At 39.2% G+C, this 17,796-nt stretch overlaps 1 protein-coding gene across 2 annotated transcripts in view; it reads right to left on the minus strand.

Moving 5' to 3' along the window:
• Window positions 1-8,647: 8,647 nt before the first annotated feature.
• The window catches only part of EPC2 (enhancer of polycomb 2), a 96,184-nt gene continuing 87,035 nt past the window's right edge, over window positions 8,648-17,796 (minus strand). Inside the window, exons 11-14 of one of the 2 annotated variants that reach the window (XM_020785669.3) lie at window positions 17,553-17,689; window positions 13,253-13,409; window positions 11,128-11,461; window positions 8,648-9,897 (exon numbers count right to left, since the gene is read on the minus strand). In XM_020785669.3, the coding sequence (XP_020641328.3) occupies window positions 9,825-9,897; window positions 11,128-11,461; window positions 13,253-13,409; window positions 17,553-17,689 (701 nt within the window). In that variant the 3' untranslated portion in view covers window positions 8,648-9,824. The remainder of the gene's footprint in view (window positions 9,898-11,127; window positions 11,462-13,252; window positions 13,410-17,552; window positions 17,690-17,796) is intronic. The other variant, XM_020785670.3, reaches the window with a different exon arrangement.

Genomic DNA, 17,796 nt, shown 5'->3' on the forward strand with positions numbered 1-17,796 from the left:
AAGCCAGCTGCTTTGCCTTCCTCCTCCTCCTCCTCTTCCTCTTCAGCCCCGGGAGTCTCTGGCGAGCATAGGAAGCGCGCTCGCCGCTCCTGCCTTCGCCGCCACCATCCTGCATCCCCGCCGGCGAACCACCTTCTCACTCGGGCTCTCTCCCTCCCACGCCTCCCCGCCCCCTCCTCGAGGGATCCGTGACTTCACGGTATTACATCAACCTCCCCAAAGCTCACTGGCTTGCGGAGGGCTCTGTGTGTGGGGGGGAAGGGGCGACTAACGCATCCTGGGAATTGTAGTTCTTAAAACGACAGGTGGGGACGGGGGGGGAAAGAGAGGGCAGACAAGGGTGGGAGGCAAGCGGAGCAGCAGCAGCCTGGTGGTCAAAAATAAACAAACAGACACACACACACACACACACACAGAGAGAGAGAGAGAGAGTATTTTTAACCAAATAGGCTCTGTCTTGAGCCATTTTCGTTTGTAAACGCACGAGCAAGACGGCCGGTATGTTTTAGTCTCATTTAATTTGATAACTGCAGGAACAGAATAATAATGGTTTTAGAATGGAAATTATTTTCGGCTTATTATTTAGGCTGCCTTTCTCCAGCCTTCCAGATGTTTGGGACTTCAGCTCCCATGATGCTTATCTGTGGCTTAAAAGAAAAATTAGCAACTTTATCCTGATGGCTTGTATAAGCAAAAAGCCTGCCACCCCTAGTATTTCTGCATCTAGGAGGTGTCTAACAATTTCATAGTGCTGTCATACACATCCCTACTCGGAAGAAAGTTTCACTGGGTTCAGTGGGAGCAGCCCCCAGGTAACTGCTTGTAGGATTGCATTCTTAAGAGTTTGCACACGGGCATGTTTGGAAAAGACCCCTAAAAAGTACGTACACGAAACTGTGATCTAAAGGTTCAGATCATTATGATTCTGAGTGGGAAGGGGAATAGTTCTGAGAAGCTAGTAAGTTTGAGACTAGATTTTCTCTCAGAACTCCCTCAAGTCTTACAATATACATCCTTACTTAGAAGTAAGTGGCCAATATCCTGTTGAGCTTCTGCTGAACAGCACTGTAATGTGAGGTTGTGTGACTTGTGCAAATACTGCTGTTGCACAAGTGGGGATCTCCATGAAGCAAACTCACTCTCAATTTGTGCAATAAAAGCAGTTACACAGTGTAATTCTGTGTTACTAAATTGGCAGTGCTTTCCGATCAATGGAAACTTGGTAGGATACTGGAGATTTGAGTTGAATGGGATTTTTCTGCCAGCCAGGGAAATTAATATAGGAGTACTGACTAAATCAGCTTCCTCCAATCTAGTGCCATCTAGATGATTTGGGTTCAAGTAACAGAGGAAACTACCATTAGACAGAATATGGAGAGTGAGTTTCCTGAAGGGAAAGGTGCCAGAAAGGGGTGCATTTCATCCTCTTATCTGTTTGATCTGTATGCAGATCATATCATATGGAAAGCCAGACAAGATTCAGAGGAGTGACAAGAGGTGACAAGAAAATTAGTGGAAGGAATATCAGTAATTGAAGATATGCAGATGACATCATCTTACTGGCAGAAAGCAGCAATGACTTGAAATGACCTTTAGTGAAAGTGAAATAAGAAAGTATCAAAGCAGGAGTGCAGTTGAAGATTAAGAAGACAAAAATCATGACAGAGGAACGATACAACTTTAATGCTGAGAATTAAGAAATTGAAATAGTTCAAGGTTTTGTATACCTTGGTTGAATCATCAATCTGAATTGACAGCAGCCAAGAAATTGAAGAAGACTGAAACTAGGAAGGGCAACAATAAATTAATTCACTGGAGACCAAGACCAATATCATCCACACTCTTGTATTTCCATTCACCATGTATGGGTGTAAAAGCTGAATAGTAGAGATGGGGGTATTCGTATTTGTGGCGATAACAAGGGTCCAGCTCTATGGGCCAGACGGTCCACTCATTGATCCGCCACTGCCACAGACACCATGGTTCTTCCAATGGCTTCGCAGATCGCAGTCGGCTAGCCACTTCTGGCAGGAGGCGGTAGGACAAGCCTCACTGCAAGGTTGAAGAGTGACTTGCCAATCGTGCAGAGCCATTGGAAGAATCATGGCGTCTGTGGCAGCAGCAGATCAGTGAGTGGATACCCTCATTATCGCCACCTGATATTGCCACCTGTGCAGCAATATACAGATATGAATACCCCCATCTCTACTGGACAGTTAAGAAAGCTGGCAGGGGAAACATTGATTTGTTTGAAAAGTAGTGCTGGAGGAGAAATTTGTGAATACCCTGGACTGTCAGAAAGATGAACAAGAAGGTCAAATCAAACCTGACCTATCTCTAGAACCAATATTTTTGCAACTGAGGCTGTCCTCTTTTGGGCACTTCATGAGAAGGCAGAATTTTCTGAAAAATATAATGCTGGGGAAGGCTGAAGGCAGCAGGAAAAGAGGAAGTCTAAATACGGGATGGATTGATTAACTAAAGGAAGCCACAAGTTTGACTTTGCAATTGCTGAGCCCGGCAGTTGAAATCAGGACATTTTGGAGATCTCTCATTGCCATAGGTTAGGGGTGACTTGATGGCACATAAAAACATCAATATAAGCTCCAGCCAATATAACCAATGGTAAAGGAAAAGGGGAATCAGAATTTTAGTTATAGGGCTTACATATAAGGAATACTGTAAGAGAATGTTCATAGACTTTTGGCCTTACTAGTGTCTTAGAAGCCGCACTCCATGAAGCAGGAGGCTACATACTGTATATTATTTCTAGTCAATAGTCCCTAAAATGCCTGGTTCTAGCTACTGAAGGATGCAAGCTGCAATTTCTAACTATCATAGAAAGAGGAGAAAGGGAGGTTGAGCATTCAGGTTTTTATACATGTACATTTTTATATATAGAAATTGGAATGCCCAATACGAATGACTTTCCGAATTGACTTACCTTTCTGTTTTTCTGTAAACACTACAGATATTTGCGCTGTCATCAAATCATTACTTTCAGCAGCGCTTGCAAAAAGTTAATAGAAAAATGTTTTGGGGAAAAAATGCGGCTTCAGAGCTCTCAGCCTAGAGCAGGTGCAGCAGTATCACTTGCAGCAATCTAGCTGAAAATATTTCCCTGGTGACCATGGGGGTCTATCTTTATGTGCCATCTGTTTCTTCATATTGCACTGCGCTTCACATTTGTACTGCTGTGCTGGAGATCCTCCAGCAGTGCCCATTTGTGGTGTGCATTTCATGCCAGGTATTTCACTTTTGTATCTGTCTTTGCTTTGTTGGGGCGATTTTAAATATACTGTATAGTCCTTTGATGGCCTGTATTGCAGATATAATCAGGAACATGATTGTTTTTAAACTCTGGACTTCAGGGTCCTACTGAGGAGTTCATTCAATTTACTGCTTGGGGACATCCCTTCCTGCTTATTCTGCCAAGTTGGGTGCTGGACATCTATCTGCTCCCACAGTCCTGCCTTGAAAGTGCCACTAGCTGTAATATTGCTCCAGTAGCAAAGAACTGTGCATAACGTTGCACTCCCTTACCACTTTTATTTGAATATATCCCTCCCACCAATCAGCTTAGGATAGCAGGGACCCTGCATTATTCTCACTGTGCAATTGCACCATACACCCATGCTGAATCCACACATTCAACTTCAATTGGCTGTAGTACTCAAATACTTTTGGGACTGCATGTTGGAAACCAAGATTAATTTGGACAACTATAACCTTTCTAACTCCCAATACCCTTGTGTTTTATTACAATAAAAATAATAGAGGGAAATGTGTTTTAAGGGTGAAGTGTTATTATAAGAATTTAACATCAACAGAACCATACGAATAATTTTCTCTTGATTTAATTGTGATTATACTTTAACTCCATAAAATGCCAAATGAATAGATTACCCTCAGGCTATGCTCCTAATCATGCTGATTTTGGATGATGCCCTTTTTACTCACTGCAATTTATTTCTGAGTAAACCTCCATAGTTTCAGGTTACAGGTGTTGTTGTACACCACCTCCTATATATATGAACTTTCCAAATGCTTCTCTGTTACTGAAGGCATTGGAGGAACACCCTCCACTATTATCTTGATCTTTATTTCTTATTCCTCAACTCTCCTTCTTTTTCTTTTTCCTTTCCCATCTTGGATTAATTTGGATTTTATCTTATTTTTTTTAATATTATATGTGAACTGCCCAGAGTAGACACGTTCCAAATGGGCGGTATATAAATCCAATAAATAAATAATAAATATTGTCTTTCCCATATTTATGTGAAGAATGACTTCACATAAATATGGAAGTCTGTTCTTTGGAACAGACTTTGGAATCTGTTCTTTCACCATTACCTTATCACTTCACACAGATATCAATTGTAACTAAGGCACCCTATTATTTGAAAGCTATGCCCTTTGAGGCAGAAGCTCTGTTTGCAATTCTAGAGGAGCAGACTTCAGTAGCTGCTTAGTGTTGGAGAAAACACACTTGTAAGTTCATCTGGATAGTCCAGAGCGCTGATAGTGCCACACGCTCAGGGTCTGCTCTTTAGTTATTTATTACTCTTCTGCCTGAAATTTGACACACACCAACCATTTTTTATTTTGGACACATGTTGAAATCTATCTCTTAAAGTGAGCCTTGTAATTCAAACTATTTTCTGAACAACAGAAATACTGTATATTGATTTTTTGTTGCATACATTGTTTTATTATTGTTGAAACCTTCAGATCTAAGTGCCTTAGCAATTTTCCTAAATAAATAAACTTTATGGAAAAATAATCTCTATTTCATATTCTAGTAATTTCCCGTAAGACTATTCATATTTGGAAGAATATTTAAATAAACATACCCTTCCGAAACCATTGTTTCATAAAGTGAGCTCTCCACAAACACAGATGAAAATTGATCCACAAAATTCTGTTCCCCAAATATTTAGCAGGTTTGTTGGAAATTCTAAGCATACAATATTATATTCCTGTAATGCAGGAACAATATTATGTTCCTGGCATGCTCTGGTCCATGGGGTCAAGAAGAGTCGGACACGATTTAACGACTAAACAACAACAATAATGCAAGCATGTTATGGAGGAAAGCAGTATGTAACTATATATAAAGCATGATACAATAATTGCTGTTCTACTCTTTTTCCTGTAGATCCAGGCACTGAAGACTAGTTAGCAGTAACTCTCAGCATGTATATGCTCCTTTGGTCTTTCAGATGTTGTGCTACTAACTCTCATCTTGGTTAAATATTGATCACAGTTTAGCACAACCTTGGATGGAGGGCCACAATTCTCTGCTCCATTTACCAACTATTTTTATGCAATAAAGTCAGCATGAAATCACTGCCATTCTTACAAAAAATGCAAGCCATGTAGAAATTCTGTTACATGTCAACAGCCTCTTAATTCACAGATGTTAATGCTATTTGACCAAAATGAATGGTTTCTCTTACAGAACATACTGTAATTGCAATTAGGAGCATAGCTATCAGTTTGAAGGGTAACTTGTAGACTGTAATTACAGTAGTCAAATAGATTTAGACAAGCAGCCCAGACATTACTTAACGTAGAAATAGATGGTGTTTGGGTTTTCCTCCAATTCAAAGGCAAGTAGCTATTACATTTTGCTCTGGCCACACTTTTATTCATTATTTATACAATTAAAGAACAAAACATTCATACTCATAGTGCCAGTTGGATTGCTTTCATTCAATAGAATTATGGTATATTTGAAGTGGGTTCTATAGGTTTTCTGGTCCATTTGCTAATGAATTCCCAGACTATTGAATTACATCCCTGATTGCCTCTTGACTTTTTTGTTCCTCACTGGCTTCTTTCTTCTGTGAGGCAGGACATTGGTCAGAACATCCAACTGGCCTCTACTTGTAGCCTAGCTGTAAGTTTTAAATGGGTTATGTACAACATTCTGCCTAGAAGTTAATTTTTGAGTGGTCAAATGTAAGCATTAACACAATATGCTGGTGCCTACCTAAGAACTTCCTCTATTTCTAAATGTTTATATGTGAAAATAAAAATGCTTGTAAGAGAAAAGTAAAACATATACAGCAAACAGCAAACAGAAACCTTTATTGGCATGCTGCATAAATAACATAATAACACAATAAAATACTGGGGAAAGATTCATTGCAGGCAAGAGGAGGTGCCAGGAAATCGTAATTGGAGCCCCTCGTTTTGGGGAAGCATGTTGCGGCGTCTCTGAATAATGGCCTGGACGTATCTAGCAGTGGATAGAGTGACTTCCTTACTAAGGTCACATAGAAGGTATTGTATTTTCCTCAGGTCTGCCCATCCGGAATGAGAGAGGAGAAAAACCGTCAGATGTGACAGACGGATGTCCTTGTACAGTGTGCAATAAAATAGCATGTGTTGCAGGGATTCAGTCTTTCCCTGGCCACATGGGCAAACTCTCAGTTCTGTTGGTAAGCCCTTGTACCTACCCTGCGCTAGACTTGATGGTACTATGTTGGCTTTGAAGAAACCAGGGTTGCCCGCTTTGAGTCGGACTACCGAACTCCAGGAGGAACTGAGTCACCTTCAGAGTCAGATAGCTAAGATTGTAGCTTCAGATTCAGCTTCCTCTTCATTAACACCCGATTTATTATCTCCAGGAAGTTCAAATGTCTCTTCTCCCTTACCTTGTTTTGGATCCTCATTCCAGTCTACAACTTCCTTTGTCATTAGTGATATTACAGAGGAGGAGGCAGAATTAGAAAGCCCAGAGCTTCCATCTGTTTCCATGCTTTGTTCTGCAACCTCTGAATGTTGTAAAACATATACAAGAGCCCACTTGAGTTTACAGGACAAATAGACCAGGTTTTTCTTTAGCACAGTGTAAGCAATGTTACACTTTCACTGCTCATACACAGTTAGCTGCTTATTACCTGCTGGCATAACTGGAAACTCCCAGACAATCTTTGCTCGTGCAGCAACAGGCAGAGTCTGTGTTATAACACTGGTGGAGCTTTCTGCTCCACCAGTGTTGAACAGAATATCCTCCCCACCGGAGAATGTTGAGGACTTGATAGTTAAGAAAATTGCAGTGTAGGGGTGGGCAATCACCAGAAATTTGATAGCCATATGCACCCATTCTTGGATGGCTGCTCCTGTTCATGAGTTCTTCCCCCCCCCCCAAAGCCCTTCTTGAGGAAAATCAGGCTTTTTAAAAACAGAAACACTGCCCTTTCCCCTCCTAACAACAACAAACATTAATAATTAGAGGTGTGGGGGAATCTCATTGGTGCTGGTCGCTCCTCAAAGCACTTAAAAATTTCTTCCTGTATACACAGGCATTCCTTGAGCAAAATTCCCCCCCAAAACAATTTTTTTTTTAAAAAGGAGGTGTATAGGGCTGCAGGGAGTTACATTTGCATCTTTGAGATGCCACATACAAGCCATGGGCCACATGTTCACCTCTGTTCTAGAGTGACTCACTAAATAGTCTGGAGAGAGAATGTATACATTTCCATTGCACACAATTCATTGTTTCAATTCAATGATGTTGGCCAGCCAACTTGAGCAGTCATCTTTTTATAAAGGGAGGCAGGATAAAAAATATACTAAAACAGTAATAGACTGCATGACAGAAACAACTCTATTCCTCGCTTTTATTACCAATCTGGGTGATCACAAGAAAAACTTTTACAATGACATGGGTGGTCTATTCCCTAACTGTTTCATTTCACAGTGGGCTATTGATTGAAAATGCCTGCTAGATTATCTAATTTGAAATATTTAATTGTTTCCAACTTTTTAAAGGTGAATATTCATTAGCTGCCTTGAGGTAAACTATCCTCTGTTTTTTTCTTACTTTCATCTTCTACATATTCTAAGAGCCAAAAAGCAAAAAGGCTCAAAGGCATTTTACGTTACAAGTAGTAATGACTCTGTACAACTGGTAGAAGTATATCAATAACATATACGCAGAATTTATGCCTTTCAAAAAAACCTGGCACAATATATAAATCTGTAATATAATATTAAATTTCAACTAAAGAAACCAAATTTAGATGTCAATACTTTCTATATGTTCATACACACTTCGAAATACATATTCACAAAGATTTAGTGAACTATTATTACTGTATGCAGATCCCTCTGCCATATAGTAATCAAATACTAAACTTCCATTCAGATGATTCTAACGCAGGTAAAGCATAAAGTACAGCTATGAGGTAGGGATTACTTGTGCAATATTGCGCTGATGCACATCAAGGAAAAGTTATCCCTTTTAACATTTTCAACTTTCAGTTTAAAGAGTGGAACATGCAACAATTTGCTGCCTGCAGAGTTCACATATGTGCAGTGTTTACCAGTCAGTCGTCCATGCCAGGTTTTACAGCCTTATTATTCAGTGAGGTCTGCAAAGTACCAGTTCAATACTGGAAATCACAGATGCAGCTTCAAGTGCTGAATACATTGCTCCATGCAGCAACATTTTGCACAATTGCACATGCACTCCTTAATTCAGAAGGTCTAGCGCCTGCAGCAGCTGCTCTCTTCATGATGTTTGATATACATGCTGCACGAATGATATCTCAGACTGATTACCAACTAGCCTCCAGTCCAAGAGTGACCCAATTTTTCTCCATATTGTGAAATAAACACGTCTGCAAAGTGCCCATGTTTTGATATGTATTTTTATTTCCCTGCAGTTTTCACTTATCAAGAACAAGTAACAGGGAAAGTTGTCTGAACTAGTGCATAAACAAACATTCTGAAACACCACTACACATATCTAATTTACAAGAACCGTATAAAAAAAGTCACTAAAACACTACACTACGAAAGTGTCCAACGCTTACAGTCAGACTTTTTCCAACCCGTTACTTGCCTTGTAGCCACAGGAAAACGCTCCAAAATTGAAAGACAATCTGCCACAACCCCCCCTCCCCCATCACCTGGGATGGCTCGATATCTAGACATCCAATAATTATTGCAATGATATATAATGCAATATATACCTGGTAAAATATCATTTATGTGGTGTGTTACAGTTAAAAGCCGGTTAAATTATGCAGACTTCAGATAAAATATAATCAGTTGAAAATTTTCTTCATATCTGCACAGTTTAATATGTGCTAGATGCATAATTTTTACTAGTCAGGTTTTCTGTGTAATTATTTTTTATAAACTGGTATTATAAATAGAAATATACATTCAAAATATATGGAAAAGTGGGTTACTACATTAAATTTGCATGTATCGATCCATCCCTTTCCCCTGCACAGTAATAGAAAATACTATTTTGCCTTGAACTTCATATTTGACAGTGAAATGCCACTAAAGTATTTACCAAAAAGTCCATCTAAAATTGTGAAACAAAATGAACCAAGTGAAAACTTTACATTTCCTTTAGAAAAAAATTACAAGAATTTTTCCTAGCTATGAATCTTTAACGTTTTTTAGACACAAAGTTGGATTTATTTTTACAAGATACAAAATGTAAACATGGCAAAATAAATAATTAAAACAAGTGATGCAGGATCCCATTTCATGCTCATGATCCCATTAAAGAATTATTTTTAAATCCATTCAGTTGCAAATTCAAGTGCAAAAGCATGATGATGAATATCTACTATTCAAGTAACAGAAATAATATTGATGATACAAATAAACTATTTTACAAGGTAGTGATTTTCCCAATTTTACAAAATGTACATTATATATCGACTTAATATACGATATGATAGTCCATTTAGGTCCATTTTAATTCCCTGTGATCCACAGAGTGTTGTTTTGCATTCAGCTGGAATATAAATGACTACACCATCAGCACAAATTGAGCCACTGTTTTTAGGTTATGTCACTTCCATTGCTACTGTTGTCTCTGCTATTCCATTCAAACCCAATCTTTCTGGTTCATGGTTCTCTCTAGGTAGACAGAAAACAAACAAACCCAAAAATAGTTAGAAATAGGAAAAGCAGTATTTCCACAGATAATTTCTCAATATTTAGCATTAATTTATCAGTGGATCTCATGCTTATGATAAAGACAATAATACAAACAAATAAAAGGAAAATCAATTAAAATTGTATTTATGCATAGTTAGTTCCCTAGATGTTTTTATTTTTGAACGCTAGCTACTGAAGTTTATTTCAAAATAATTAAATGTTTACAAGTATAGAAGATTTCCAAAAGCAAATATTCCATTCCTTCACCAAGCATTTTACTGTGTTTCTTTCCAAACAGTATTCCAGGACACATGGTCTTATTTTAGAATTTTATCTTAAATCTGACATTTTGCTGGTACTGAATAGAAGGCACAACAAAACTTTCTCCCTCCCCTCTGCAGCTTTTGGCACCACCCACACCCAGCTCAGGATGATTTTGGAGCAGATTTTTGGGATGCATTGCAGAATGCAGTGGTGAAGGGATCTCTTTCCCCCTCCTGATTCAGCTGACAAAAGCAGTGCTTTTCACAAGTGACTACTGCTTGATTTAGGCAAACTATTTTTTCACTTAAAAATCTGGATTGTAGGTATAACTAATTTCCTAAGAGCAACATTCCCTCTAAGTTTCTGTCCCGCTGCACAGGAGCCTCACTTCGTGTGCGCAGGGGTGGGTGTGGCCTCATTTGGGGGCTTCATTTGAAATGGGAAGTAAACAAACCAGCTACTGGCTGTCCATGTGCAACCCTGATGGAGTTTTGGGCAAGCCATTGCAGCTTAGAGGGAACATTGCCTGGAAACATAGAACATAGAACTGCAATCAGAATTTAGTTTTCTGAGAGTTTTAGTCTTTACTAAAGGGAGAAAATAAAACATTCTTACAAGCTGAACATATATCTAAAAAAAAGTGTGTGTGGGAGGGTGTAAGGCTATTCCTAAAATTCCAAAGAGAGTAGCAGTTGTATGCTACTTCCCCTAGGAACTGAGCTTTACTGCTTTCACAGGTCACTGTATTTCTTCACAACTAGCAAATAAGTGGAAGAGTTAAAATAAATAATAGGATACGCAAAGAGAATTTATACTACTATAGAAACCAGCCTTTCCTTTTTGGGTGCCGAAGTTTAGACTGCCAGGATGCACTCAAGTTTTAAGAGAAAATAAAAGAACAAAGAGACACATTAAAATCGGATCACATCTTCAGTACATACACACCTTGCTATGCTGCTGATGGCGCTACTTGGAGTCACCTTTGGCACTCTGTCCATACTGGCAGCAACTGTGGCAAGTTTTAAGGCGGTTGGCGATGGTGCTGAAGTCCTTGTATTGATATGTACATTGACTGGAGAAACAACACTGACATTGTTGAGGTGGACTGTGTTGGTGAGACAAGAATTGTTCATGGGAAGCGTTTGAGGGCTGTTTGTGCACAATGCTGGGATTAAGTGGTTTGTGGTGGTGTGGCCAACTGTCCTCACAAGCTGTACAGTTGAGATCCCTGGGCTAGATGTCAGAGCCATATTGGTGGAGTACAGAGTTTTTGACGTAGCTGTTCAAAACAAGCACATGCACACTTAGTAAAATTGCAACAAATAGCAAATACCACAATTAATAAAATCTAGGCTAGCTGCCCTCAATCTGTCACCATTCAGACATGACAGGATTACAAAGGTGGGTGACAGCTGTAGCCCAACATATCTGGAGGACACCAATTTAGGAAGTTGTTGTCCTGAGCCACTGTGAAAATTATACAGGACTAAATGTCAAGATTAGTTCTTAAATTTAGGTTAATATCCTCCAAGCCACTTGAGGCATAATTCTCTCTAATTTTCAGCCCTGCTGGGCAGGTTTTGTTCTTTTCACATGAGACTCTGCCCCTTCATATGGGGTTCTATCATAGCCAGAATCAAAGGGGGTGCAGTTCTTTTCAAACACGTCACGTCAAGGTTCCCTCTAAAGCGCACAGTTGCATAGTATGCAGAGTAGGAGGAAAGCTGCACAGAGGGGGTGGAGCTGTGCATGCTCACACAACTGTGCACTTTAGAGGGAACCTTGACTGGAAGTGTTTGAAAAGAACTGCACATGCCCAACAGGGATTTTGAAGTGAAGATGGCAAAAAGGTTCAAACTAATTCTCTGGACTGTGGCTGAAACAAATAGTATATCCAGTAAGCATATGAACTTTATCTTCCAGTCAATACAGTCTTATTTAATCTCTAGTTTTGTTCCTTGTATATTCACAACAAAATGAAGTAAAAACAAAAGTCCAGTGGCAGTTGTAGACTAACAGTTATGTATTCATGGTTCAATACAAGTTGTATAGATGTTTTGCATCAGCTTATTAATTTGGGCAACAACATCTGGATCATTGGCTGAACACACTCCACAGAGTCAGTCATATTTGGCCCCTCGGCACTCCTGGGTTCCCGCCTACAAAAAAATAACTTTTTAAAAACAGGTTGGATCATAAACCTACTTCTGCCTTCCGGGGCATGGATATAACTGTGCCATGTTCTCAGGGCCCCACAATCCTTTTGGGCCTCTAAACTCCCCAAAGAGATGTGAGGGAGCTTTTTCAGTTAAATGTATTTTTCATTTAACCAACAACTACAGTAGCAAACTTTAAAGTACTTAACTTTGCAATAATCATTTCTAAAATTTTAAAAAGCCAGTATGTCTTTGGCTACATGCTTCTCCATTTAGAGACCTGCCCCTTTAACACTGCAGGTCTCAGGTGACGGAAAATTTTAAAAATTGCCTTCAGCCCCATAGATCATCCACAGCTAACCTACCTACCGCCAGCACTTTAAAAGTCCATTACCAATGCCAATAATGCAACTGTCACCTACATCTCATTTCACTGTTCCTATCCCCATAACTGTATATATGATTTCTCTCTCTCTTTCTTAGAAGAGTCACTAACAAACAGAAGTATTCAGTAAAACGTTTTACTTTCTGCCTTGTTAAATTATTTTTACCAGAGCAAACCTGTGGACCACACTCTGTGTGTATAAACTAGTGGATTTCAATCTATGGAAGCCCACATTCAAATAAATCTGTTACCTACAAAGAAGTCACGAGTCTTTTTTTTTTTTTTTAATTGTCTTCATTTTGTTTTTGGTGTAAATACTAAAAATTACGCATCAGCAGTATGATACGTGGTACAATGGATGGGAAAAAACTGCAGGAAGTAAATAAGTTATGGGCTGAAGAGCACAGGAAACTGCCTTGGATTTTGCACATAATAGCTGGCAGCTGCCTCCTCTGAAGTCAAGATAGCCATGATGATGCCCATCTCTCTCTCTCTCTCTCTCTCTTTCTGACACAACAAAAATCCATACCTGTAGGCTGAACAACACCATTGATATTGTGGCTGGTGCTCTGTTCTTTTGCTACCTCACTTCGAGTGGGAGCAGGTGCACTCACCACGGCAGATGCAGCAAAATGGGCACTGGCCGAGTCAAGTGTTTTTGAGATACAGTCAGAGGTACTTGAGCCCTGGGGAATTGATAACAAAAATTATCATTTTTATAGACTACTAACAAGATAGTAGTAAACGACACAATGCCTCTTATGATATAAATAGAAATAAAAATTGAAACATGAAACTTAGTGGTGCTCTTGTTCAAGATTTCTCCTCAAAGAGACTGTAAAATAAATTATACAATCTTCACTTTTCGACCTTCCACATTGCCAGCACAAAGCTCTAATGGTCAATTCTTTAGCTGAAAAAAGGCAATAATTTACCTTCAAATGTACAACCATTTTGGACCAAGAGATGCACCCGTGTATGTTAGGGGGCCATGGCTACATATGCATAACACAGACACACATCAATGTTTTTACCAATTTGGACATTTTCTCATCAAGTAAACAAAGGACAACTCATTTCTATACAAAAGCAAGGAAAGAAATCTCAGACTTTCACTTTCCAAGTGTTTATGCTTTATCCCTGCTAAAAGCAGCAATCTTTCCCCCATCACACAGCTGTTCAATTGGCCTTCTCCATAGGGAGTAGGCAAAGACCGGATGACCCATGGTAAAAGACCACCATCAAGTCCACAGACTCTGGCTAGACACCAGAAACACAGATACGTCCATCTGCACCCCAAACAGAAGCTGACGAAGCTGCTCCAGCACTGACCCCCATCCAAGAGACACAGAGGGTAATTTGTACATGGAGGAGGAAGAAAGCCTCAGTGTTTAAGGAAGGTCAGAGAGGTCTTAGCTGGTTTTTTAAAACTAACAGATGATGTTCCATATAAATTCTAATGAGGTCTGATATGAAAAATTTAAAATTTCCAATAAACATTTCTGGTTTTAAAAAATTAGAATAGCAGTGTTGAATCAGCAGTAGTTTGGATGTTAGGTCTGAAAATTAATTAGTTATGGTTAAATGCTCAAAATTGAGAAACTAACTCACTGGGATCAATAGTTCAAAGTGAAAACACTGAAACAAGCTCTTTCTCTTATTGCTAAGGCTATATTGTTTAACTGGCAAACACCGACAACTGAATTGCTGTATCCTGGATTCACTTTTTTCTGACCATAACACAGTTGGCCACAAATGAAAAAGAATTCCTCCTTGCAACAACAGAGGTTTTCTTCTTTTTCATGATCATTAACTTATCGTTATGCTTTATTTGAACAGGCATATATGCAGCCAACCATGGGATGGGCAACTAGGCTTTCTGCAGTATGGTAGGCTTTTCATGTGTACATAAGATTTTTGGAGGAGGAGATATGGGCATATCATTCCAGATTCATCTTGTACAGAGGTTGCTGGGTTACACAGCTTTGCTGTAATACCATTTTTGAAATTGTTATCCATGAGACTGATGACACTATTTTTGTTTTTATTTGTGTTGCAGTGCAGTGCAGGTGCCTCTATCTGGATACAACAGGAATCCGGTTATTACAACCTCGGTAGATGGTTAGGATCAAACAAACCAGCAGCATTCTGAGACACACTTTAAGGAGGCCTGAACTCTCAGGTAAAGCTTTTTCTAGGGCTAAACTAAAAAGGTGGGAGCAGCCAACTGGGTCTCTATAGAAAAATCATGCCTAACTCTGGGGCTCCTAATGGTCTTATACTGTAACTCTCAGAACCTCAGAGAAGTACCATAGATTCTTGGCTATCTAGTACGAATATAGTTTTTAAAGGGAACTATATACCTTGTTCCTTTTGAGGAAGGATACTATGGACTAACTTAATATCCTCTATGGAGAGGCATACAGTTAATACCGTTAACAAGTAAAACTCCTGTTAATGTTTTAAAAAAGTTTTTAAACATTACATGGGGGGTTGCCATCAGTACAAAAAATTAATGTGTTCAATGTTAATGGGTTTATTATTAATATGTTATTTCTAGAGTGTGGCCATCACAGCTTGGGGTGCTCCTGGATTTGTCTCGGAGCCTGGATGCCCAGGTTTCAGTGATGGCCAGTAGTGCATTTGCACAATTAAAAATAGTGTGTCAGCTGCATCTTTTTCCTGGAAAGGTCTGATTTGCCATGGTCAGAAATGCCTTAGTTACGTCCTGTCTGGATTACAGTAATGTGCACTATATGGGGCCGCCTATGAAAAGTGTCAGGAAACTTCAGCAGATTCAAAACACAGCAGCCAGATTGCTGACTGGGGTTGGTTACAGGGATCATGCTATCTACCTGTTACAACTCCACTGGCTGATAATCCATTTCTGGGCACAATTCAAAGTGCCAGTTTCAACCTATAAAGACCTAAATGGCTTGGGTTCAAACTACAATATCTCAAAGACCGTATCTCTCATTATGAGCTGGCTTGGGTGTTAAGATCATCAAAAGAGGCCATTCTCTCCGTCTTGCCACCCTCACAGATGCATTTGATGGGGACAGAGGAAAAAGCCTTCTCTGTCACTGCTCCCAAACTCCAGAACTCCCTCCCACAGGAGACCAGGCTGGCCCCATCTTTGCTGTCCTTCCGTAAGCAGGCAAAGACCTTTCTCTTCAGGCAGGCTTTCCCTCAGTAACTGGCTGCCAGAGTGATATTTTTTAAACAGATTGTTATGCATTACTGCTTTGAATGTATTTTTAGTATTGCTTATGTTTACCATTTTTCAGAGTGGTATTTGTTTGCTCCTTTTTAACATTTGTATACTTGTTCTTAGCTTTAAATAATGTATTTTAATTATGTACAGTGGTGCCTTGATTTACAATTGCCCCCCATTACGACGAATCTGCTTTACGACGATCGGGAACCAATTCTTCACAAAACGATTTTTCAACAGCTGATCAGCGGTTTAAAAATGGCCGCCGGGTAAATAAAATGGCTCCCTGTTGTGTTTAGGGACGGATTCCTTGCTATACAGGCAGCGAAAATGGCCACCGTATGGAGGATCTTCGCTGGACGGTGAGTTTTAAGCCCATTGGAACACATTGAAAGGTTTTCAATGCATTTCAAAGGGCTTTTTATTTTCGCTTTACAATGTTTTCGCTTAACGGGGATTTTCCTGGAACAGATTATCGCCGTTAAGCGAGGCACCACTGTAGGTCACTTTGGGTCCTTTTTAAGGAGAGAGGCGGGGAAAATATTTTAAATAAATAAACAAGCAAACATTGCTAGGAAACAGAGCATTTAATAAGTTAGGAAACAGAGCATTTAATCAGTTCGGCTTACCACATTCTAAGCAAACAAAATCCTATTAATTATTTATGTTGGGGTAAATGTAATGTGTAAATTGCAGTGGCGAACTGCTGTTAACAGGTTGCTAATTATATCATTTGTTGTGCACCCTGCTATAGTCATGGAACTGGGGCACAACAACAGATACAAGTGGTGACTTCTTAACTAGCAAGAAATTTGCAACTTTACTGTGTACCACTACAATTATGGTGGACAACCATGTTCTCTGGCCAATGTTTAAATGATTTTCATTATAATGGGATTCCATTTCATCAAACTAAATAACAATTTTCTTAAACTATTAAAGAAATTTTACTTCTGATTTAGACTCATTAATGAATACCTGCAAGCAAAACCACTATAAACTTTACTCACACTCTGACATAATATGTGAACAACAGAAGAGAAGGAATTTTTGAGGAGCAAATACCACATACTTAAGGAAAGTGGGCAGCACTGCCATAAAATACTAGAAATCACCAATTTCTTAATCTGATTAAAATATTAAATAATACAAGAACTTTCTACAAAGATGAAAGAAATACAGTTTTTGGAATAAGGATACAGTAAAAGCATCAAACAGAAAGTGAAAAAGTTTCCAAAATGTACAGGGTTTGATTGATCCACACTATACACTTCTTTGTGCATTCATGCAGCATGAATCAGAAATTACAAATAGGACAGAAATCAATGGACATCCATCATGATCATGGCTGTATTTTTTTTTCAGTTTCCATGATTACAATAATTGCTGTTGTCTATGCTGGTGATCATCCAAGTCACAAATTATGTAACTTTGTGTATGCCTAAAGGAGAGTCAATTTAGGGCTAGCCAGACAGATTAAACATACACTGTGCAATCCAGTCTCAGCTCCTAATATTTTGTGGTTTAAAGTTCAAGAAAGGAAAACAGTTCAGAAGCAGAACTGGGTCTATGTTTCTGGAAGAAAAACAATCTGTTCTCTAGAATAAACTCTTACCTGTGCTTTTGGATGTGTCTGTTGGGAGGAATGATGAGACTGTTGTTTCTGCTGGAGCTGAGCAAGCTGCTGTCTTTGCATTTGAACTAGCTGCTGTTGGTGTGTCTGAAACTGTTCTTCTGTGATACCCCCTGTTACTGAAGAAAAGAAAACTATGCTCAATTTCCCAGAAGCCTCTAGCACAACATGTCATTATGAAGTCAGAAGAGCTACAAAAGTTGGACCGACAATGTTCAACAATATA

The sequence above is a fragment of the Pogona vitticeps genome, chromosome 1, assembly GCF_051106095.1.
Source record: "Pogona vitticeps strain Pit_001003342236 chromosome 1, PviZW2.1, whole genome shotgun sequence".
NCBI lineage: Eukaryota > Metazoa > Chordata > Lepidosauria > Squamata > Agamidae > Pogona > Pogona vitticeps.